The sequence below is a fragment of the Nerophis lumbriciformis genome, linkage group LG26 (assembly GCF_033978685.3).
Source record: "Nerophis lumbriciformis linkage group LG26, RoL_Nlum_v2.1, whole genome shotgun sequence".
NCBI classification, from domain to species: domain Eukaryota; kingdom Metazoa; phylum Chordata; class Actinopteri; order Syngnathiformes; family Syngnathidae; genus Nerophis; species Nerophis lumbriciformis.
Genome location: NC_084573.2, coordinates 11,182,501 through 11,210,064, shown reverse-complemented (window position 1 = coordinate 11,210,064; position 27,564 = coordinate 11,182,501). Strand labels below are relative to the sequence as shown.

The 27,564-nt window shown below is 38.1% G+C and overlaps 1 protein-coding gene across 1 annotated transcript in view; it reads right to left on the bottom strand.

The window, feature by feature from the left end:
• The window catches only part of vsnl1a (visinin-like 1a), an 84,505-nt gene that overhangs the window by 44,805 nt on the left and 12,136 nt on the right, over window positions 1-27,564 (bottom strand). Inside the window, exon 2 of the mRNA XM_061987390.2 lies at window positions 22,397-22,563. Coding sequence (XP_061843374.1) covers window positions 22,397-22,558 — 162 coding nt within the window. The 5' untranslated portion in view covers window positions 22,559-22,563. The remainder of the gene's footprint in view (window positions 1-22,396; window positions 22,564-27,564) is intronic.

Below are 27,564 nucleotides of genomic sequence, written 5' to 3'. Positions count from 1 at the left end.
ACTTCTCAACCTCGCGCACTAGCTCAGGCTCCTTTCCCCCCAGCGAGGTGACGTTCCACGTCCCAAGAGCTAGCTTCTGTAGCCAAGGATCGGACCGCCAAGTGCCCTGCCGTCGGCTGCCGCCCAGCTCACAATGCACCTGACCTCTATGGCCCCTGCTATGGGTGGTGAGCCCATTGGAGGGGGGACCCACGTAGCCTCTTCGGGCTGTGCCCGGCCGGGCCCCATGGGGACAGGCCCGGCCACCAGGCGCTCGCCATCGTGCCCCACCTCCGGGCCTGGCTCCAGAGGGGGGCCCCGGTGACCCGCGTCCGGGCGAGGGAAATCTGGGTCCTTTATTTTTATTCGTCATGGAGGTCTTATATATATATATATATATATATATATATATATATATTAGGGCTGCAACTAACGATTAATTTGATAATCGATTAATCTGTCGATTATTACTTCGATTAATCGATTAATAATCGAATAGAAGAGACAAACTACATTTCTATCCTTTCGAGTATTTTATTGAAAAAAAAACAGCATACTGGACCCATACTTATTTTGATTATTGTTTCTCAGCTGTTTGTAAATGTTGCAGTTTATAAATATAAAGGTTTATTAAAAAAATAATCATAAAAAAAAAGTAAATAAAAATTGCCTCCGCACATGCGCATAGCATAGATCCAACGAATTGATGACTAAATTAATCGCCAACTATTTTTTATAATCGATTAGTTGTTGCAGCCCTAATATATATATATATATATATATATGATTAGTTGTTGCAGCCCTAATATATATATATATATATATATATATATATATACACACATACATACATACAGTACATATATATACATATATATACACACACACACATACATACATACAGTACATATACTGTATGTATATATACTGTATATATACACATACATACATACACACACATTTATATACATATACACACATATATTTATATATATATACATACATACATACAGTACATATATACATATATATATATACATACATACAGTACATATATATATATATATATACACATACATACATACAGTACATATATATACATATATATACATACATACAGTACATATATATATACATATGTATATACATACATACAGTACATATCTATATATGTATATATATGTATATATATATACATATATATATGTATACACACACACACATACATACAGTACATATATATACACACATACATACAGTACATATACATATTCTGTATGTATGTATGTATGTATGTGTATATATATACATATACATATACACACACACACACACACACACACACACACACACACACACACACACACACACACACACACACACACACACACACACACACACACACACACACACACCGTAAATTAGTTTTTCTTACACTTTGAAACCTGTGGCTTATAAAACGCTTTGGCTACTTTCTGTATTTTTCTTTCCTGTAACAGCCATAATAAAAATAGTAAAAACAAAACAAAAAAACAAGCAAATACACCTCCAGAGTGTTTGTGTGTTTGTGCTATGACGCTATCTTATGGACAAGTTCGCTCACTGCAGGTGTGTCCTTCCATTTAGGTTATTTTTTCTTCTTCTTTCAACTGGAGTGTTGTTCGTCTTGCAGCCGTTCATAGCGGTTCTACTCGTACGGATTCTTCATTCATCACTCCGAGCAACGCTTGTACTGTAAAAGTGTTGTCAATGTAGATGCACTGCTTGACTGCTTCTAAAATGCCCATAAAAAGTGATAGAGGTCTTCTGCTCTCCGTAGTGTTTTAGCTACGTCTAAATGACTAATCCTCGCCTCCATGGCAACAAATAAAGTACGCTTCTTACGAGTATCATCCCTGCAGGACGAGGAATAGCTAAACATGCTTCACTACACACACTGTAGGAGGATACAATAGCTATCCGCTAACAGCAAGCTCGCACTTCTCAATGTAAACAAATGAGTAAAGTATCAAAGAAGAGAAGAATAAGTAATTAGCACAGTTGTACGGAATATATGTTAAAACAGGAAGTAGGCATATATTAACAGTAGATGATCAAGTAGATTAATAATCCCTCCATTTTCTACCGCTTGTCCCTCGTATTTTTGACAAAATAATAGTCAGCAGACAAATTAGGAGCCTGTGTTCGCCTACTTACTACTAAAAGACAAATAAAATAGTGAACATACTAGACAACTTAAGGACAACATTGTTCTTTGATTGCAATAAGAAACGTATGTTTAATGCACCGTAAGATTTTTCGTTAAAACAAAGTAATAACGATATTTTTGGTGGGCCCCTTTATAGTATTGAAAAGTATGGAAATACATTTTGGTACCGGTACCAAAATATTGGCATCGGGACGACCGTGGTACACGTACAAATATGCATGAAAACACTCCTACAGACATCACACATGGGACGCTTTAGTGAGCAAGAATTGTTTTAGTTATATTGTAAAACTGACAAACGCTGCTTGGAGTGTAGAATGAAGAATCCTTTTGAGCAGACGGTTTTGCTTCCGGTTTAAGGCATAAAAAAGAGGAAGTTTTCAACCCCAATTCGTCCAAAAGATGGCGCCACAGCACAGACAATAAAACACATTTTCAGTTTCCCTGCTGTAGTTTAATGAAAACTTTTAAACAAAGATTTTCTCGATGGTTGCGCTTTTCATATAAATCACTTCTTAGTCTGGTTACCCCTTATTTGTGTTCTTTTTTGTATAGAGATTACAGTTGCTACATGTTAAGGTCGCAACTGGAAACCCAGATTCCGATCTAACAAAGGTCTTAACTCATTCTCCTTCTATGCCACATCAATATGGAATGCACTCCCAACAGGTGTAAAAGAAAGGGCATCTCTATCCTCCTTCAAAACCGCACTAAAAGAACACCTCCAGGCAGCTACAACCCTAGACTAACCCAATCCCCCCACCACATCCCACCTCCCCGGATTGTAAATAATGTAAATAATTGAATGTATATACTCTGGTGATTAACTTGTTTGTTTGTACCATGAATTGATTAACGTGGACCCCGACTTAAACAAGTTGAAAAACGTATTCGGGTGTTACCATTTAGTGGTCAATTGTACGGAATATGTACTGCACTGTGCAATCTACTAATACAAGTTTCAATCAACCAATCAAAGGGCACACGTAGCATGTTTGTTCCAAGAGCCAACACAAATCTTGGATGAAAATCTTTCAGATATCTTTCAGGTCTTGGAAGAACTGACGGAAGGATCTAAGGTTCCCTGAGCTGATCACTTTGGGGGAATTGCAGGCCATTTTAAAAGAATCGAGAAACTGTTTCTATTGGGCACTGTACTTGTTTTTAAGTTGTTTTTATGTTAATATTTGTAAATAGTTTTTTTTTATTTTTTTTTATTGGAAAATACATTTTAATCTCTATGAGTGCTGACCTGGTTAAAAAAAAGTATTTTGATTGATTAATTGATTGAAAAAAAATCCATAAATTAGCTGCACTGTTTTATAAGCCGCAGGGTTCAAAGCATTGACTTATAGTCTGAAATGTACTGTGTATTGTAGCAACTGATGTATTTCAGTTGTAGCTGGGAGGAGAAAAAAAAGGCTGATACTGATAAGCGTCCGATACCAAATATACGTCAAAAACACAGATATCAGTCGATCTTTACTCTCTATTCACCTTTGCGTGAAGCGTTTGTGTGGGGAGGCAACTGGAAAACACACACAGACGCTGACCTGAAAAGAGATATGGATGAATCACGCTGCACTGCATCGCCTCAAGGCCTGGGATTTTAGTGTGTGGACACGCATGTGACAGCCAAACATACGCTCTGAAGCATCATTCCAGAAGCTAAACCTTGTGCCAAAAGGGGCCCATCATTATTCCACTTGTCCGGTCCTGACACAAGTCAGAGTTCGGGGAGCCTCACACTTGTTTTCCAGAGTGCTTACCCAGCAGGCACAAGACATTAAAACAACGTTGAGAACTTGTTAAATTAGGTCCTGACGTTGAGCAACTCAAACATAACGTTGAAACAACATGCTTATATATATATATATATATATATATATATATATATATATATATATATATATACCCACACACACACGCACACACGCACGCACGCACATATTATATATATATATATATATATATATATATATATATATATATATATATATATATATATATACATACACATATATATATATACACAGTATATACACATAATATATATATATATATACATATGTATACACACACACATATATATATATATATATACATATATATATATACACACACACACACACACACACACACACACACACACACACATACATATATACACACACATATGTATACACACATATATATACATATGTATACATATACATACACGTATATATATATGCACATAAATACATTCTTGTGCTTGTAACGCGAAAGCAAGACAACTTGAAATACCTTTGACACAAAGGTGTGCGCCGTTTATTCCCACAAAGAGCAGAAATATCTTTTTACATAAAGCGACTCAAAATGGTGGTCACAACAAACACCCACCTTTGGGTAAAACTCTTGACGGTCACTTAAAAGGGGCCGCACCGAATTACTCACTCTTAACTCATACTTGCCAACCTTGAGACCTCCGATTTCGGGAGGTGGGGGGCGTGGTCGGGGGTGGGGCAGGGGCGTGGTTGGGGGTGTGGTTAAGATATATATATATAAGAAATACTTGACTTTCAGTGAATTCTAGCTATATATATATATATATATATATATATATATATATATATATATATATATATATATATATATATATATATAAATATATATATATATATGTATATATATATATATATATAAATAAAAGAAATACTTGAATTTCAGTGTTCATTTATTTACACATATACACACACATAACACTCATCTACTCATTGTTGAGTTAAGGGTTGAATTGTCCATCCTTGTTCTATTCTCTGTCACTATTTCAGAACACACACATCATACAAATATACATTATAAAATCAATAAGAAAACGGGAGCTCTAATTTGGGAGTCTGAATTAGGATCAGAAGTTCCTATATAAACATTGCGCACGCATGTCGCCTTTTTGTATTGATTACTGCAGCTGTGCACTGGATTCATTCACAAATACAAACTACAACTCACAAACACTTTAGAGTTAGGCTCCACCATCAGAATGTGTACTTAAACTTATAAAGATCACATGGATATTATTCAGTGAGTTGATTCACCAAAACTAACCTGTTATACAGGAGGGAAAAGCACACAGGACGTTTCAATTGTTCACAGACTGGTCGCTCTCATCAGAATGACAAGACAATTCCGGTCTGCAGGTGATAGCATTCAATTGGGAAGAAACGCCCTACTGCCCCCTACTGACCAATGTGAATACTGATAAAAGTGTAATGACAGCTCCAAAAACGAATTCAAACCACAAAATAAAATAAATAAATCAACACAAAAATGTGACACATTATGGGTGGGTCACATATGCATGTACAGTAGATGGCAGTATTGTCCTGTTTAAAAGTGTCACAACATTGCTGTTTACGGCAGACGAACTGCTTTACGGTAGACGAAAACTTGACTGCTGTTGTGTGTTGTTACCGCGCTGGGAGGACGTTAATGAAACTGCCTAACAATAAACACACATAAGAAACCAAGAACTCGCCCTCGATCATTAGCTGTTTATATTGTGGGAAAGCGGACGTGTGAACAGGCTGTCAACACGTCACTCAGGTCCGCATGGAGCTGGAGGGGGCGTGGCCTCCAGCTCCGCCTGAATTTCGGGAGATTTTCGGGAGAAAATTTGTCCCGGGAGGTTTTCGGGAGAGGCGCTGAATTTCGGGAGTCTCCCGGAAAATCCGGGAGGGTTGGCAAGTATGTCTTAACTGCATATATGAATGGTAAACAAGAACAACATTGTTATGTGCACAATAGAACAATGGCAGCGAATAATGACGACATAGTCAAGTAAACAGGTGTGGTGAATTATGTCCTTAAAGCAACCGCTACAACATATACATACATACATACATACATACATACATACACTCTCAATACGGTACTAGTAATCGGTATGCTATTGGCCCTGGAAAAACTATATCCGTAGATGTCGAGGATGCATGCATGCACCATGAGGACACGATCTCACACAAATGCTCAGATCATCACACGACTCATCCAGTATCGCTCATCGCTATGCTGCGTTAGAACTAATGACTAATAAATGATGCACACACACACACACACACACACACACACACACACACACACACGCACGCACACACACACACACACACACACACACACACACACGCACACACACACACACACACGCACACACACACACACACTCCCTTGCATGTTTTTCCAGTCGTCGCTGCTTGGCTTCCTGCTTGCAAGCAATCTTCCACCCCCCCTGCCCACTAAATATATGACAGCAGACCCCCCTGTCCCCACTCACACACACACACACACACACACACACACACACACACACACACACACACACACACACACACACACACACACACACACTGTCAGTCTTTACAGGAACAATCTGTCCTGTTAATGCGAGGTCACAGCAGACCATTTTTTCCCACTTATCAGCCCGCCGGATTGAAATAAAGCGCGGTCATGGCTTCACTGTTGCCTAGAAACACAACAGCCAGCGTCAATAATGGGATGTTGCCTGCAACCTACAGGGCCCCGTTAGAGCCGCATAGCCCTTTTGGCGCAGCTCGTCCAGCTCGGGAGCGCCTGCAACCATTTCTAGTGAGTTTTTTTTCGAGAATAACCTTTGTTGCGGGGTCGAAATCTCGGAACTATTATACACATATTAAACTTATCAGGTCTATCATTGGTTTTATACAAAAGCAGCTGGCTTCAAAGGACAACGGATAGGTTAAAAATAGATTATTTTTATTTTGTTCTTATATTGGTTTTATATTTATTTATTTTTTGTTTTTATTCAGTCATTGATGGAGCATAATATTGTTTTTAATATTGTTTTTAATATTGTTTTCAACATGGCAGTGCAGCACTATGGAAACATTCTTGTTGTTTAAATGTGCTATATAAATAAAGTGGATTAGATTGGATTGGATTGCCTGCCATTCAAAAGTGATTGATCAAATCCAGCCATTTGACTGGTCTGTCCACGTACTAGATACGTGCACACAAAAAAAATCGATTCACCCATCCGAATCGCGATTTTTATTTATACCGATTTAAATAGATTCATAATTTTCTAAATCGACATGCACCTGGGGATAGGTTGATTGGCAACACTAAATGGTCCCTAGTGTGTGAATGTGAGTGTGAATGTTGTCTGTCTATCTGTGTTGGCTCTGCGATGAGGTGGCGACTTGTCCAGGGTGTACCCCGCCTTCCGCCCGATTGTAGCTGAGATAGGCTCCAGCACCCCCCGCGACCCCAAAGGGAATAAGCGGTAGAAAATGGATGGATGGATGGATTAAAAAAGATTTATACATATCATTCATCGGCAATCACTCGAACGAGTATGACGATCCTCCTGGTAGGGGTGTATCCCTTTATGGAGGATGCCTGTGCGTGACTTTGTTTTACGTGGGGAGACTGGTGCACAGACAGTCACCACACGATCCTTGACAGAAATCGGGTCAGGGTCCAGTGGCATGGAGTCCAAGACTAGAGATGTCCGATAATATCGGCATGCCGATAAATGCGTTAAAATGTAATATCGGAAATTATCGGTATCATTTTTTTTTTTTAAATCAACATAAAAAACACAAGATACACTTACAATTAGTGCACCAACCCAAAAAACCTCCCTCACCCATTTACACTCATTCACACAAAAGGGTTGTTTCTTTCTGTTATTAATATTCTGGTTCCTACATTATATATCAATATACATCCATATCCATATCCATATATACAACTCACATGGAAACCCCGTTTCCATGAGAGTTGGGAAATTGTGTTAGATGTAAATATAAACAGAATACAATGATTTGCAAATCCTTTTCAACCCATATTCAATTGAATGCACTACAAAGACAAGATATTTGATGTTCAAACTCATAAACTTTATTTTTTTTTTGCAAATAATAATTAACTTAGAATTTCATGGCTGCAACACGTGCCAAAGTAGTTGGGAAAGGGCATGTTCACCACTGTGATACATGGCCTTTCCTTTTAACAACACTCAGTAAACGATTGGGAACTGAGGAGACACATTTTTTAAGCTTCTCAGGTGGAATTCTTTCCCATTCTTGCTTGATGTACAGCTTAAGTTGTTCAACAGTCCGGGGGTCTCCGTTGTGGTATTTTAGGCTTCATAATGTGCCACACATTTTCAATGGGAGACAGGTCTGGACGACAGGCAGGCCAGTCTAGTACCCGCACTCTTTTACTATGAAGCCACGTTGATGTAACACGTGGCTTGGCATTGTCTTGCTGAAATAAGCAGGGGCGTCCATGGTAACGTTGCTTGGATGGCAACATATGTTGCTCCAAAACCTGTATGTACCTTTCAGCATTAATGGCGCCTTCACAGATGTGTAAGTTACCCATGTCTTGGGCACTAATACACCCCCATACCATCACAGATGCTGGCTTTTCAACTTTGCGCCTATAACAATGCGTTTTTTTCCCTCTTTGGTCCGGAGGACACGACGTCCACAGTTTCCAAAAACAATTTGAAATGTGGACTCGTCAGACCACCGAACACTTTTCCACTTTGTATTAGTCCATCTTCGATGAGCTCAGGCCCAGCGAAGCCGACGGCGTTTCTGGGTGTTGTTGATAAACGGTTTTCGCCTTGCATAGGAGAGTTTTAACTTGCACTTACAGATGTAGCGACCAACTGTAGTCACTGACAGTGGGTTTCTGAAGTGTTCTTGAGCCCATGTGGTGATATCCTTTACACACTGATGTCGCTTGTTGATGCAGTACAGCCTGAGGGATCGAAGGTCACAGGCTTAGCTGCTTACGTGCAGTGATTTCTCCAGATTCTCTGAAACCTTTGATGATATTACGGACTGTTGATGGTGAAATCCCTAAATTCCTTGCAATAGTTGGTTGAGAAATGTTTTTCTTAAACTGTTCAACAATTTGCTCACGCATTTGTTGACAAAGTGGTGACCCTCGCCCCATCCTTGTTTGTGAATGACTGAGCATTTCATGGAATCTACTTTTATACCCAATCATGGCACCCACCTGTTCCCAATTTGCCTGTTCACCTGTGGGATGTTCCAAATAAGTGTTTGATGAGCATTCCTCAACTTTATCAGTATTTATTGCCACCTTTCCCAACTTCTTTGTCACGTGTTGCTGGCATCAAATTCTAAAGTTAATGATTATTTGCAAAAAAAAAAAATGTTTATCAGTTTGAACATCAAATATGTTGTCTTTGTAGCATATTCAACTGAATATGGGTTGAAAATGATTTGCAAATCATTGTATTCCGTTTATATTTACATCTAACACAATTTCCCAACTCATATGGAAACGGGGTTTGTACGATACATATATATGTACTGTATGTATATATCGAAATTGGATGGGATCGAGTTGTTACGTCCCAAAATAACTATTACTAACTATCGTTGGGTTTTTGACGGTTGCATGATAAGTTGAATGTTTGTCTCGTATGCCCTGGATGAGATTCAAACCAAATCCTCTGTAGCGAAAGACGGAAGCGTGAGCCACCGTGCCTAAAAGAGAAGGGGTGTTTATGCACACGGAGCAAGACACGACAGGCGAAACCATGCAAACCGCTAAACTAGCTTGGATATGAAGTAGCGAAAAGACAAAAGAATAAGTACTTCGTACACTCCAACAGAAGCCTGCTGGCATTAGAGCAGAGAGTAACAAGACAAGAAGAGGAAATGATCGACTACATTAACAAGTTCGAAGACACCTGAGTCTGGATTAAAGCCACGGCTATGTTAACCTGGATTCTACACCCATTTATTCATTTATTTCGATTGCTAGCCACCAGAAGAAATATTTTGTGTTCGGTTCAAATGTGTAAAGTATCCATCCTTACTTATGCCTGGTCAGTCTGAGGAGCGTCCAGATAAGCGGGTTCTCGCTGTGCACGTCCATTTTGAGGAGTTTTCAAAAGGCCGTAACGTAAAGTGTCATATGTTATGGCAAAATTCATATTTGAGTCATCTCTTTTCTAAACCACAATTGTAGTCTAAGTGTTTGTGTAGCGTTTCTTCGCCTTAACTGCCTATGCCTGTTTTTTTTGTCAATTCCAATTCCAATGCGCCCTCGTCTTTGCGCTCCCGCCCACATGCCGGCAAGGCTGTGGGCGATCAGCAATCAGCGCACCTGGACCTGATGAGAGGGAGCTGTATAAAGGACCAGTGGACCCAAGGATCCAGGCGGGAACTTAGTTTCTCAATGGTGTACCGTAAGCCTACTCTATCTTGATGCTCTCTGTTTTCCCTCCGTGCCTGACTTCTGGGTTTGTCCACCCTCAATGCCCTCCCGAGTTTTGCCCTTGGTGATTCTTCCGTTGATTTCCCCTGTGGACTTTGGACTGCCTTCCTCGATCCTTGACCCGCGCCCGGACACGGACCTTGTCACTCCTCTCCTGCCCTAGAACACCTGCCTACCCCACGGACTGCCTCGTTCCTTCGCTCTCAACACTTGGTAACACACACTTCAGCTAACTACACACACACACACACACACACACACACACACACACACACACACACACACACACACACACTCTTGGGTTTTGACACTCATCCTTAGTTTAGTTTATTATTTAGTATTGTTTATTAATATATATATTGACTATATATATATCAGGGGTGTCAAACTCAAATACAGAGTGGGCCAAAATTTTAAACTGAACAAAGCCGCGGGCCAAGGTTGAACAAATGAACCTTTTAATAGGGTCCCAAACAAGTTTTGCATTGAATATTGAACAAGCAAAGCTTATATAACTTTATAGTGACATGCAAAATCGAGTTTCAAATAATTAAAAAATATCAATGGCATATCAAATACAATTTTAAATAAAAATTGAATGCCTCTTTTCTATTTGCAGCCTTCTGAGGTAAATATCAACATTAACTTATTCCACAGGCTAATAAATTAGAAAATAAAATAACAATGAATAAACCAACCATTCAGGACTTTAAACTGCTCAGTTTGCAACACACTGATCTATTCTGATGTGCCCACGCCAGATACCTGCCATCTTTTCTTGGATGCTAGTTCATTAATTTTGGGGCTCAGGCTTTGAGCTGAGGCAACCTTCATTATCGAACAAAGGTGTTCATCAGTCATTATATCTCGTAGTCCACCCGGACCACAGTCTTGGGGGCGTGCCTTAAAGGCACTGCCTTTAACGTCCTCTATGAGCTGTCGTCACGTCCGCTTTTCATCCATTCTAACAACGTGCCGGCCCAGTCACAAGATATGTGCGGCTTCTGTACGCACACACACGTGAACGCAACGCATACTTGATCGTCCCGGAAGAGTTAGTGCTGCAAAAAGTTCTGGGTATTTGTTCTGTTGTGTTTATGTTGTGTTACGGTGCGGATATTCTCCCGAAATGTGTTTGTCATTCTTATTTGGTGTGGGTTCACAGTGTAGCGTATATTTCTAACATCGTTAAAGTTGTTTATACGGCCACCCTCAGTGTAACTTGTATCGCTGTTCATCAAGTACGCGTTGCATTCACTAATGCGTGCGTGCCGAAGCCGCATATGTTATGTGACTGGGCCAGCACTCGTTAGACTCGATGAAAAGCGGATGTGAGGATTTTCGTGAGGGGCACTGAAATTTGGGAGTCTCCCGGGAGGGTTGGCAAGTATGAGAATATCGCAGGTGAATGCGGTGTTACCGCGGCACCGCCGCTGTATATAATCGGCGGGCCAGCTCTAGTGTTAATTTGATATCGCCTCAAAAGCCAAGTGATATTACACGGCGGGCCAGAGTTTGACACCCATGATATATATAATAAATTATTGAACATTACTGCCCCCTGGTGTCTGAGCCGTCATCTCCCTCTGTTAAACCACAACAGTTATGACACTATCATGGCCATTATGCACTCCTGGACTCTGGTGGGGATGTCTCCAACCCCCACACCTCCTCAGAGCATGACACAAAGACTTTTGTGATGATGGAAGGTCACAAATTCATATTGTATTTGTCTTTTGGCCAAAAGTTACTCTTCAAATGGTTTTTGTGATACAGACATTCTAGTTTCAGCTAATATCTCAATCAGGTAAAGCGTGTTTTTCTCATTCTTACTCCCCCTCCCAGGATGAGACACTTCGCCTAACCCCTTCCGTCCCTCCTCTCTCCTTTCCAAAAGCAATATAAAGATCTGAAAGTTTATCCTTTGTCTCTCTCTTCCTTCTTTCTTTCTGTAGCAGCGTAAAACGTTCTCCTCGGTAAACTGATGTTGTTTGGGATCTCAAATAAATACTAAAAAGACCTTAGCTTTCTCTTCACAATTCCAAAACACATATCGGGTGGCGTAAGACATAGTCCACCCTGATCTTGATCATTGTAAGTTTCCAAAAGACCAAAAGACTTGTGTATTTCCTTTCTGGCTGTGAGCTCTATTGGCATTTAGAGGAAGTGCACGTGTGACCCCGCGCAGGAGGGTCTTATGTAACCGCAGCACCCTCCGGCATTTCCTGGCGCTGGTGATAAAAGATTCATGCTTATTCTTACTCCACTTTCAATGTGAACCGGCATGTGAACTCGCTCCGTGTACCTTCCCGTTCATTTGTTTTTCAAAATAAAACCAACACTAAAAAAACAACTCGTTTTTTTCAAAATGTGTTTTCAGACCTATCCATCCATCCATCCATCCATTTTCTACCGCCCAAAATGAAAAATAAAAAAAGGCTAACAAATCCATCCATTTTCTACTGCTTGTCCCTTTTGGGGTCGCGGGGGGTGCTGGAGCCTATCTCAACTGCATTCGGACGAAAGGCGGTGTACACCCTGGACAAGCCACCACATCGCTTAATAATAATAATAATAATAATAGTAATAATACTACTACTACTACTACTACTACTACTAATAATAATAATACGAGTTTTAATAATAATAATAATAATAGTAATACTAATAATAGTAACATGAATAGTCATAATAATGATAATAATAATAGTAATAATAATAATTAAAATAGTAATAATAATAGTTCCATCCATCCATTTTCTAAAATTAGTAATAATAATAGTAACAATAATAATAATAATAGTTATAATAACAATAATAGTCATAATAATAATACTTCTTATAATAATAATAATAATAATAATAATAATAATAATAATAATAACAATGGTAATACTACTACTATTAATAATAATAACTAATAGTAATAAGAATTATAATAATAATAATAGTAAGAATATTAATAATAATAATAATAGTAAAAATAGTAATAATGATAATAATAATAATAATAGTAATAATAATAGTAATATTAATAATACTAATAGTAACAATAGCAATAATAATAATAGTAATAATAATAATAATAATAGTAATAGTAATAGTAATAATAATAATAATAATAATAATAATAATAATAATAATAATAATGATAGTAGTAATAATAGTTTTTCAAATTTCAGATTTATCCATAATTGGAAAATGGACAAACCGGATAACGGGCATATGACCTGTTTTTTTGCCAATCCATTTGAGACACCAAGTTTACCTGGAAGTAGTCTCTGAGCATGGGCTTGCAGGTAAAACGAGTCTCAGTCTAAATCAAGTTGAAGTTATAGGATGTTGTTAAGTTGTACTAGCCACACATTGAGAGTGTAGTATATACCCTTTTCAGTCAACACTTAGGTTAAAACACTTCAACACTTCATCACTCCAAGCAAGGTTTGTACGTTTTACAATATAACTAAAACAGTTCTTACTTACTACACTGTCCCATGTGTGATGTCTGTAGGAGTGTTTCCATGCATATTTGTACATGCTATCATAATATAATGAAGCTAGTGTCGTTAGCAATAGCTAATATGCTAACACGTTTACAAGTATCTGTGTTAGTATTAACTTACAATGGCATTCTTTTTGCATCGTTTCAGTTCCACAAGTTCCTCACCGTGGAGTTATTGAGTCTGTTTAGCTGATTGGAGAGCTAGCCGGGAGTGAACCACTCCTCTTATTGAATCTGTTTAGCTGATTGGAGAGCTAGCTTGGGCAACTAGTGTGTCCATGACGACGACTTCTGTTTTGTTTGATCAGCCGTTTTACTGCCGCGTTACAGACACAGTTTGGAAACAATTAAGGTATGTAAATAAACATTTACAAAATATTTATGTGTAAATAACTCTTTTCACAATGTGTATATCTGCGGCTTATAGTCCGGTGTGGCTAATACATGGACCACATCTGCGGTCCTCTCCAAGGTTTCCCATAGTCATTCACATTGACATCCCACTGGGTTGTGAGTTTTTCCTTGCCCTTATGTCGGATCTTGTCGTTGTGGCTTGTGCAGCCCTTTGAGCCACTTGTGATTTAGGGCTATATAAATAAACATTGATTGATTGATATCTACTTCCGGGTAAACCTTGTATCTTAAATGAATTTTAAAAGCCTGTTATCCAGTTTGTCCATTTACCAATCATGCACAAAATCTAAACTTTGAAAAACAATTCGTCATCCGTTTTTTGTTGTTGTTTTTTTCATTTTGGGTTTGGAAATAAATATTGAAAAAAAGGAGTTGATAGTTCTTTATTTTTAATTTTTTTAGTGGCAGTTGTATTTTTAATAAGAAATGGACCAAACTCTGATTCATTTGACAGTAAAAACGCTAAAATAAAGCAAACTCCAACAAACAAACTCTGCAATATAATCAAGGTGTAAAGTGGAATTCCACTTTTATGCAATTTTCTATTCATGCAATTAACTATTTAGGCCCTTTGTCAAATGCTTTTCCTCGTTTGGCATCAATAATCCTCATAACAAATCACTACAGCTGTTATTTCCTCACAATGTCCCTTTTAATTCTGAATGTTTACAAGACCATATGAATAAGTCATTGTATAAATCTACAGCCACTGCTTAATGAGATACACTCGGATACATAACAGATCTGATGGCCGCCTTTCTGTTGCTTTTCTGCCCAGCTACAGCCACAGCCAATAGGAACCTGCCAATAGGTCTTATCCATTGTGCTTCATTCCGGCGATGTGCTCCATTCACAATTCGTGTATTGGGATGATCAAATGGCCTGGTGAGTACCGTTTATGAAAGGTCATATTCGACCTAGGGATGCTATGATGTCACAAAATCCCCAATTTGGATCTTGTTACGGTTTTGAGACACGGTTTTTTTTCGGCGTACATTGTGTTCGTTTTTTTAAACGGCCAAGAATAGTAATAATAATAATGATGTGGGATCTGAACCGAGGATGTCGTTGTGGCTTGTGCAGCCCTTTGAGACACTTGTGATTTAGGGTTATATAAATCAACATTGATTGATTGATTGATTGAAGAATATCCTATATCCCAGTAATCCATATTTGCCAACCCTCCCGAATTTCAGTGGCCCTCCCAAAAATCTCCCGGGGCAACCATTCTCCCGAATTTCTCCCGGACAACAATATTGGGGGCGTGCCTTAAAGGCACTGCCTTTAGCGTCCTCTACAACCTGTCGTCACGTTCGCTTTTCCTCCATACAAACAGCGTGCCGGCCCAGTCACATAATATATGCAGCTTTTACACACACATAAGTGAATGCAAGGCATTCTTGATCAACAGCCATACAGGTCACACTGAGGGTGGCCGTATAAACAACTTTAACACTGTTACAAATATGCGCCACTCTGTGAACCCACACCAAACAAGAATGAAAAACACATTTCGGGAGAACATCCACACCGTAACACAACATAAACACAACAGAACAAATACCCAGAACCCCCAGCACTTCCGGGACGCTACAATATACACCCCCGCTACCACCAAACCCCCCCGCCCCCCTATCTTCTGCTGGGTGAATGCCTACAAGTGATTCCTGCTGTTGAAAGCTTTGAAGCGGAAATACACGTACCGTTCTGTCTTCTAGTCGTCCATAGCGTTACGGTTAGAATAATTATGTATATATTATCTATTATCACACAACTCTTATGCTTAAGGGCCGTTGCTATAGTTATTATCAATTGTGCTTAAGTTGTACTTTTTCTGTCTGTGCAAAGCCAGTCTCGTATCAGTGTTTGTTTCCAGAATCGGCCGAGGCCGAACATCGAGTGCCGTGACGCAGACAAAGCAGAGACAGGGCGATATCATGAGTGTCAGCACATTTGCATTTCATCAATAGTCATATATTGTGTCTAACTGGAGCTGTTGAGATTACCCCCTTCCCTCAGCGACAGCTTCAGTGATGTAACCAGGGACCTCCCAAATAAATATATAAATATAAACCCCCAACCTCGCCCACCTCAACCCCGCCCCCCATCTCCCGAATTCGGAGGTCTCAAGGTTGGCAAGTATGCAATAATCCACCATTACCATTGATCAGTTGTGGTTCGTACAAAAACCAAAAAAATCTTGTCAAACTTGAAAATGGCTCCGAAAGCTCTTAAATTTGAGTAAACTATCTTAATAACCACACTATAAAACATCAAATTAAGCAAGGGTTGGGTACAGAATCCATGACTTTTTTTTGGTACTGACTGAATCCCTCCGTAAATTCAACGGTGCCAAGTTACGGTACTTGGGTGGCACCTGACGCCATTGGAATGCGACCAAAGAGCCCCGACCATGAGATAGGTCTTTAGTTCCCCAGAAAAAAAAAAAATCTTCTTATCGTTGCCTTACTCCGGTTTAGATGCACAATTCTTCTATCCGAAAAAGCAGCCATTTTCAATTGCATTAAGATGATCACTTAACATGCATGCACAAGTTGACAGTTTTAAGGGCCTGATTTACGAAGATCCAAATAACTAAAGTACTAAACCAGGGGTGTCCAAACTACGGCCCAGGGGCCAAGTGCGGCCCGCCGACGTCATGAGTTTAACTGTTTTATTGTTGTCCTGTGTTTTTAAAAAGTTGATTTCTATTTACTGTTTTAATTGGTTATACCCTTTAAAATCGTTTTTTAATTTATTTTATATTGTTTTTATATTGATTTATATGTATTTATTTTTTGTTTTTATTCAGTCATTGGTGGAGCTAAGGATAATATTTGAATATTGTTTTTAATATTGTTGTGCAGCACTTTGGAAACATTTTGTTATTTAAATGTGCTATATAAATAAAGTGGATTGGATTGAAGGAATATTGCCCGCAGGGGGACTGCATTCAATTTAAAAAGTGTAACGTTTTTAAGGTGCTATTTTGTCGCTATTTAGCGGACAACATGAGTTTTCCCTGGTTAATGACTTGCGCATCATTTATTTATATCACCCAATGCAAACAACCTTCCTTAGTCATGGTGTAAAGAATAAAATAAAAAAAGTCCAACCAACACAAAATGTTAAACAGACATGGTCACTGGACTTTGTGGTTAAGATAAAATACGTGCATTCACCATAAATACATCTAAATAACATCTATTTACATCCATTACAGAGCCTGATGGGGAAAATGGAAAACACTCTCCACACTTATCCATGTTTGCCGCATTTTAATTGCTTGACATTGCTGATTGATAAAACTTTAAGGAGGTCGTCACGGAAGTAAACAAGGTAGGAGTCAAACTTTCACATACTCTTAATATTCAGTTATAAATCCATTATATTAATATAATATGTATATGGATTAATGTATAAACATTTGTACCAATGTATTAAAAACGTACTATAATGCCTTTGAAAAACACCACTACTTTTTTTTTCATGGCCATAATGGCACGCTGTGGTGACAATGCGGCTAAGAGTTAACACACACACACAACACTTACAAGCAGAAACAGTGTGGAGAATGGACGCGTTTTGGAGTAAAAACTGTATATAGTGGTAAAGGTGAAGCTATGCTTGAAGCGATGCGAGCAGCGAACGTCCGTCGGCAGTGTTTTAACTGCTTCTGAATCGAAGTGGCTTAGTGGTTAGAGTGTCCACCCTGAGACCGGTAGGTTGTGAGTTCAAACCCCGGCCGAGTCATACCAAAGACTATAAAAATGGGACCCTTTACCTCCCTGCTTGGCACTCAGCATCAAGGGTTGGAATTGGGGGTTAAATCACCAAAAAGGATTCCCGGGCGCGGCCACCGCTGCTGCCCACTGCTCCCCTCACCTCCCAGGGGGTGAACAAGGGGATGGGTCAAATGCGGAGGACAAATTTCACCACACCTAGTGTGTGTGTGACAATCATTGGTACTTTAACTTAACTTAACTAATCGCCGCCTCCATGGCAACAGATAAAGTGAGTTTCTTACAAGTATCATCCCTGCGGGACGGGGAACGGCTAAACATGCTTCACTACACAATGTTGACAAAATAATAGAATGAGAAATGACACAATATGTTACTGCATATGTCAGCCGACTAATTATGAAGCTTTGTTAACTTACTTCCTAAAAGACAAGTTGACTATCTTATTCAATGCCAAAATTCGTATTTGATTGCAATAAGAAACTTATGTTTAAAGTTGTCACACCCCGGTGAGGGACGTCTTGTCTTGGTTTCTTCGGTCTTGTGAATTGCATGTTTTAGTTTGAAAAGTAACTCCTCTCGTTTCAGGTCACTCGCCCTTCCTTTTGTGTCACCAGTCTGACGTTATCCCTGACCCCTGATTGTTTCCATCTGTTCCCCACGCCTCCCTTTGTTCTGTGCCAGATTGTCTCGTTTATTCGTGCCTCTCTAGCTTCCTGCCCATGCCTTGCCTTGTCTTGTGTTTGAATACCTTGATCCTGAATTCCGTCTTTGATATTTTGAGTTTTCTCTTTCTCCTCCTCAGCAGAGTGATTTTGTGTTATTTAGTTTTTCGGCCGAAGTGGTGAGTTTTCAGTTTTTCTTCCTTTCCCTCAATTTTTTGAGTGACATTTTTTGTTAAACCTTTATTAGATCAGAGACAGTGTAGAAGTTTCACAGCCATTGTTTCTTCCTCCTGTTGGAGCGTTTTTTTGTTTATAATAAATTTCATAGAATATACGGCGCCAAGTATAGTTTGTTGTTGTTTTTGTGTTTTCCTCCTTTCGGAGTGACTTTCGGTTGTTCCTTTTTTCGGAACCTTTTTCGCCGACTAGTTTAGTTATAGCCTATATTGAATTGCCCTGACTCTGGAGGTGAAAGTAAGCTTTCAAAATAAAAGCCTGCCGAATTAATCCCTACTCTGCATCTGAGTCCTGAGCACAAAGTGTCCGTCATGTCCTCATGTGTCATGTCTTTTTATTTTTTACGTTATATGTGTATATGTATATATATGCATATGTATGGATATGTGCATGTGTGTGGATATATACATATATATATATAGATACATATATTCTTTTTTTAATCTTTTTTTTACTATTTATATTACCGTATTTTTAAAGGGGAACATTATCACAATTTCAGAAGGGTTAAAACCATTAAAAATCAGTTCCCAGTGGCTTATTTTATTTTTCGAAGTTTTTTTCAAAATTTTACCCATCACGCAATATCCCTAAAAAAAGCTTCAAAGTGCCTGATTTTAACCATCGTTATATACACCCGTCCATTTTCCTGTGACGTCACACAGTGATGCCAATACAAACAAACATGGCGGATAGAACAGCAAGCTATAGCGACATTAGCTCGGATTCAGACTCGGATTTCAGCGGCTTAAGCGATTCAACAGATTACGCATGTATTGAAACGGATGGTTGTAGTGTGGAGGCAGGTAGCGAAAACGAAATTGAAGAAGAAACTGAAGCTATATGAGCCATATCGGTTTGAACCGTATGCAAGCGAAAACGACAAAAACGACACGACAGCCAGCGACACGGGAGAAAGCGAGGACGAATTCGGCGATCGCCTTCTAACCAACGATTGGTATGTGTTTGTTTGGCATTAAAGGAAACTAACAACTATGAACTAGGTTTACAGCATATGAAATACATTTGGCAACAACATGCACTTTGAGAGTGCAGACAGCCCAATTTTAATCAATTAATATATTCTGTAGACATACCCTCATCCGCTCTCTTTTCCTGAAAGCTGATCTGTCCAGTCCAGTTGGAAATGCATCTGCTTTGAGTGTCGCAGGATATCCACACATTCTTGCCACCTCTGTCGTAGCATAGCTTTCGTCGGTAAAGTTTGCGGAACAAACGTCCAATTTCTTGCCACTTTCGCATCTTTGGGCCACTGGTGCAACTTGAATCCGTCCCTGTTCGTGTTGTTACACACTCCGACAACACACCGACGAGGCATGATGTCTCCAAGGTACGGAAAACAGTCGAAAAAAACGGAAAATAACAGAGCTGATTTGACTCGGTGTTTGTAATGTGTTTGAGAAAATGGCGGATTGCTTCCCGATGTGACGTCATGTGACGTCATCGCTCCGAGAGCGAATAATAGAAAGGCGTTTAATTCACCAAAATTCACCCATTTAGAGTTCGTAAATCGGTTAAAAAAATATATGGTCATTTTTCTGCAACATCAAGGTATATATTGACGCTTACATAGGTCTGGTGATAATGCATACTTGCCAACCCTCCCGGATTTTCCGGGAGACTCCCGAAATTCAGCGCCTGTCCCGAAAACCTCCCGGGACAAATTTTCTCCCGAAAATCTCCCGAAATTCAGGCGGACTCAGGTCCTCCACAATATACAAAAGCGTACCTGCCCAATCACGTTATAACTGTAGAATGATGGAGGGCGAGTTCTTGGTTTCTTATGTGGGTTTATTGTTAGGCAGTTTCATTAACGTCCTCCCAGCGCGGCAACAACAAACAACAGCAGTCACTTTTTTGTATACCGTAAAGCAGTTCATCTGCCGTCAACAGCAATGTTGTGACACTCTTAAACAGGACAAAACTGCCATCTAGTGCATTTGATGAAAGCACTTTTGTGTGTGCCACACAGCAATGCATCAGAGAGGGTGTTCAGTATGGTTCGAAAAATAGTGACAGAGAATAGAACAAGGATGGACAATTCAACCCTTAACTCAACAATGAGTAGATGAGTGTTATGTGTGTGTATATGTGTAAATAAATGAACACTGAAATTCAAGTATTTATTTTATATATATATATATAATAAAATATATATATAATAAAATAAATATATATATATATATATATATATATATATATATATATATATATATATATATATATATATATATGCATATATATATATATCTAGAATTCACTTAACGTCAAGTATTTCTTATATATATATATATATATATATATATATATATATATATATGAAATACTTGAATTGGTGAATTCTAGCTGTAAATATACCCCTCCCCCCACCTCCCGAAATCGGAGGTGTCAAGTTTGGCAAGTATGTGATAATGTTCCCCTTTAAGTCGCTCGGAGTATAAGTCGCACCGGCCGAAAATGCATAATAAAAAGGAAAAAAACATATAAGTTGCACTGGAGTATAAGTCGCATTTTTGGGGGAAATTTATTTGATAAAAGCCAACACCAAGAATAGACATTTGAAAGGCAATTTAAAATAAATAAAGAATTGTGAACAACAGGCTGAATAAGTGTACGTTATATGAGGCATAAATAAGCAACTGAGAACGTGCCTGGTATGTTAACGTAACATATTATGGTAAGAGTCATTCAAATAACTATAACATATAGAACATGCTATACGTTTACCAAACAATCTGTCACTCCTAATTGCTAAATCCCATGAAATCTTATACGTCTAGTCTCTTACGTGAATGAGCTAAATAATATTATTTGATATTTTACGCTAATGTGTTAATAATTTCACACATAAGTCGCTCCTGAGTATAAGTCGCACCCCCGGCCAAACTATGAAAAAAACTGCGACTTACCGTCCGAAAAATATGGTACTAAATTATTGTGTATGCACCTTAGGGGATCTGCTCCAATTTTGTTGTTCTTTGAACCTGTTCACTGTAGTAACGACAGTAAAACTCTATTATATTCTATCTTTTGACCAGGCCTGACAAAAGTATCATAATAAAGCCGATAACGACTTTTTTCGTGGTCCCCTTTATTTTGAGAAGTAGTCAAAAATATCGAAATGCATACAAAATTTTGGTATGTGGACAACACAAACGAGAGCGTTTGTTTGTTTGTTCCAAAGAAAAGAAAAGTGCCGTCAGCGGTTTGGATTTGCGGCAACAGGCGTGGAACAAGCGACTGCGCGCTGCACCACTGTCAAGTTTGTTTTGGTGCACGCAAACCTTTAGTCCATCAGGAACCACGAACTTGGGACTAGTGCTTCATGAAGTGAAAGACTCACCTTGACGTAGAGCTGCTGGAACTCGTCCAGGTTGAGACGTCCCGTGGGACAGTCCTTGAGGAAACCCTTGTACCACTGCTTCAACTCGTGTTCGTTAAACTCCGTGTTCCTCACCAGATCTTCCATCACCTCAGGGGTCAGCTTGCTGTTCTGTTTCCCCATTTTGCCTGCACAAGACATGCACAAACACACGCAAAGATGCTTATTTTGTATTATAGTGGGAATGCTCCAAAGCATTCACACATGTATTTCTACACCAAAATTCATTCTTCTTCTTCTACAGATTCTGGCGCGCTCTACCTTCGACATTTTTAATCCGATTCAAACCGTTCCAACTTCAAACTGTTCAGCCTATTTGGGAATCGCGGGCTTTCCCTTGAAAAATTCCCAGAATTCCAGGTTTTTCAAGGACATTTTTCCCCATTCAAAGTGAATTGGTCATTTTTCAAAACTTCCACCATTTGTACATTTTTCAACCGATTCAAACCATTCCACCTTCAACATATTCCACTCATCCTGGACATCCAAACTATTATGTTTCCAACTTCAAAAACATTCCAGGAATTCCCAGAGTTCCATAATACCATTTCTCAATTAAACATGTTACTACTTCAACATTTCTCGACCAATTTGACAAATTCCAACACCAACCATTTCAACTCATTCAGAACTTTCAAGTTTGAGCATTTTCAAAAAAAAATCCCGCTTTTTCCGAAATTCCCAAATTTCAATGAAATTCCCAAATTTCAATGAAATTCCCAAATTCTAATGAAATTCCCATTGAAAAGAATGGGACATTTTTTAAAGTTCCACAACTCCCACATTTTTTTATCCTATTCAAACCATTCCAACTTCAAAATATTCAGCCTGTTCAGTATTTATGTGCTCCCTTTCAACAATTCTAAAAAAAATAATTCCCGGATTTCCTAGAATTCCTAGTTTTTAAGGACATTTTCCCCATTCAAAATTAATTATCCATTTTTCAAACTTCCACAATTCCCACATTTTTCAACCGATTCAAACCATTTCACCTTCAACATATTCCACTCATTTTGGACATCCAAACTATTATTTTTCCAACTTCAAAAACATTCCAGGAATTCCCAGAGTTCCATAATACAATTTCTCAATTAAAAATGTTACGACTTCAACATTTCTCGACCAATTTGACAAATTCCAACACCAACCATTTCAACTCATTCAGAACTTTCAAGTTTGAGCATTTTCAAAAAAAATTCCCGCTTTTTCCGAAATTCCCAAATTTCAATGAAATTCCCAAATTTCAATGAAATTCCCAAATTCTAATGAAATTCCCATTGAAAAGAATGTGACATTTTTTAAAGTTCCACAACTCCCACATTTTTTATCCTATTCAAACCATTCCAACTTCAAAATATTCAGCCTGTTCAGTATTTGTGTGCTCCCTTTCAATAATTCTAAAAAAAAAAATTCCCGGATTTCCTAGAATTCCTAGTTTTTAAGGACATTTTCCCCATTTAAAATTAATCATCCATTTTTCAAACTTCCACAATTCCCACATTTTTTAACCGATTCAAACCATTTCACCTTCAACATATTCCACTCATTTTGGACATCCAAACTATTATTTTTCCAACTTCAAAAACATTCCAGGAATTCCCAGAGTTCCATAATACCATTTCTCAATTAAAAATGTTACTACTTCAACATTTCTCGACCAATTCCAACACCAACCATTTCAACGCATTCTGAACATTCAAGTTTTAGCATTTTCAAAAAAATTCCCGCTTTTTACGAAATTCCCAAATTTCAATGAAATTCCCAAATTCTAATGAAATTGCCATTGAAAAGAATGGGACATTTTTCAAAGTTCCGCAACTCCCACATTTTTTTATCCGATTCAAACCGTTTCTACTTCAAAATATTCAGCCTGTTCAGTATTTGTGTGCTCCCTTTCAACAATTCTAAAAAAAAAAAATCCCGGATTTCCTAGAATTCCTAGTTTTTAATGACATTTTCCCCATTCAAAATGAATTATCCATTTTTCAAACTTCCACAATTCCCACATTTTTCAACCGATTCAAACCATTCCACCTTCAACAAATTCCACTCATTTTCGACATCCAAACTATTATTTTTCCAATTTCAAAAACATTCCAGGAATTCCCAGAGTTCCATAATACAATTTCTCAATTAAAAATGTTACTACTTCAACATTTCTCGACCAATTTGAAAAATTCCAACACCAACCATTTCAACTCATTCTGAACATTCAAGTTTTAGCATTTTCAAAAAAAATCCCGCTTTTTCCGAAATTCCCAAATTTCAATGAAATTCCCATTGAAAAGAATGGGACATTTTTCAAAGTTCCACAACTCCCACATTTTTTATCCGATTCATACCGTTCCAACTTCAAAATATTCAGCCTGTTCGGTATTAGTGTGCTCCATATCAACAATTCTAAATAAAAGATTCCCAGATTTCCTAGAATTCCTAGTTTTTAAAGAACATTTTCCCCATTCAAAATTAATTATCCATTTTTCAAACTTCCACAATTCCCGCATTTTTCAACCGATTCAAACCATTCCACCTTCAACACATTCAATTCAAACAACCATTTTTCCACGTTCTACAAATTTTTTTTGTAACCTTATTTCCAACCTTTTTTAGTGCGATGACCCTTTTCACATTGTTCAACCCATTTCAGCCGTACCACTGTCAAAACATTCCTCTTAGTCAGGACAAAAAACTAACTTGGTTTAAGAACTTGAAAAATTCCCGGTTTTACCGAAATTCCGTAATACCATTTTTCAAATAAAAAAAACTGTTACTACTTCAACATTTCATGACCGATTTAAACAATACCAGCACCAATCAATTCAGTTCATTCAGGACATTCGTTCTCCTAAACCGTTTAAAAAAAATCCTGCTTTTCCCAAAATTCCCAAATTTCCAGGAAGTTCCCATTGAAATGAATGGGACATTTTTCAAAGTTCCACAACTCCTACGTTTTATCCGATTCAAACCGTTCCAACTTCAAAATATTCAGCGTGTTCAGTATTTGTGTGCTCTCTTTCAACAATTCTAAAAAACATTCCCAGATTTCCTAGAATTCCTAGTTTTTAAGGACATTTTCCCCATTCAAAATGAATTATCAATTTTTCAAACTTCCACAATTCCCACATTTTTCAACCGATTCATACCATTCCACCTTCAACACATTCGATTCATCCTGGAAATTCAAACAACCATTTTTGCACATTCAACAAATTTCCAGGAATTCCTTTTTTTTCTAACCTTATTTCCAACCTTTTTTAGTGCGATGACTCCTTTCACATTTTTCAACCCATTTCAGCCGTTCCACTGTCAAAACATTCCTCTTAGTCAGGACAAAAAACTAATTTGGTTAAAGAACTTGAAAAATTCCCGGTTTTCCCGAAATTCCGTAATACCATTTTTCAAATTAAAAAAAACTGTTACTACTTCAACATTTCATAACCGATTTAAACAATTCCAGCACCAAGCAATTCAGTTAATTCAGGACATTCGTTCTCCTAAACCGAAAAAAAAAATAAATCCTGCTTTTCCCAAAATTCCCAAATTTCCAGGAAGTTCCCATTGAAATGAATGGGACATTTTTCAAAGTTCCACAACTCCCACGTTTTATCCGATTCAAACCGTCCCAACTTCAAAATAGTCAGCGTGTTCAGTATTTGTGTGCTCTCTTTCAACAATTCTAAAAAGCATTCCCAGAATTCCTAGAATTCTTAGTTTTTAAGGACATTTTCCCCATTCAAAATAAATTATCAATTTTTCAAACTTCCACAATTCCCACATTTTTCAACCGATTCAAACCATTCCACCTTCAACACATTCGATTCATCCTGGAAATTCAAACAACCATTTTTGCACGTTCAACAAATTTCCAGGAATTCCTGTTTTTTCTAACCTTATTTCCAAACTTTTTTAGTGCGATGACCCCTTTCACATTGTTCAACCCATTTCAGCCATTCCACTGTCAAAACATTCCTCTTAGTCAGGACAAAAAACTAACTTGGTTTAAGAACTTGAAAAATTCCCAGTTTTCCCGAAATTCCGTAATACCATTTTTCAAATAAAAAAAACTGTTACTACTTCAACATTTCATGACCGATTTAAACAATTCCAGCACCAAGCAATTCAGTTCATTCAGGACATTCGTTCTCCTAAACCGTTTAAAAAAAAATCCTGCTTTTCCCCAAATTCCCAAATTTCCAGGAAGTTCCCATTGAAATGAATGGGACATTTTTCCAAGTTGCACAACTCCCACATTTTTCAACCTATTCAAACCATTCCAACATCAACACATTCCACTCATCCTGGACATTCAAACACTTTCCCAAGTTCCAAACCAAATTCCAGGTTTCCTGGAAATTCAAAGTCTTCAACATTAAAGCTATTCTTACATTCAGACTACATTCTCTCTGCATTTCAGTTCAACTTCAGCATCTGAGCATTCACACGTGCCTCATCCAGTATAATGACAAAATAGTGATCTATCAAAAGTGGAATGTTAAAAATTTTGTTTGTGAGCTGTTAATAAGATCACTTATTTTACCTGTAAGCGAGGGTGTCCAAACTACGGCACGGCGGCGTGTCTAGTTTGGCCAGCGAGATATCACAGGTTTAATAAAGAATTTGACCCATTTAATTTTAAATATCTGACAGTATAATTGCCGCAAGTTAACCGCCATCTTGTGGACAACATGAGCAATTCAGGTTGATGACCATGAATTATAGTTTGAAGTGCACACACCACAACATTTGTATGTATGACGCAGTCCTTTGCCACTCATGGCTTGAATAAACCAACACAAAAAGTCAACACACATTACACAACCTGCTCACTGAACTTTGTGGGTATCATAAAAAAACGTCCCTGCACAACACATATTTCAAAATGACACCCATTTATATCTACTGCAATGCATGATGGGAAAAATGCAAAACACTCTCTCCACACTGTGACCTTTAGCCGCTTGATATTTCTGATTGATTACAAAATTTGAAGGAGGTCGTCACGGAAGTAAACAAGGTAGGAGTCGAACTTAAGCATATTCATTATACCCAATTATATTAATTATATACAGTACATTCAGATATAGTGCAATTGAGTATTTTTTTTACGTCCACTGTAAAAAATATATAAA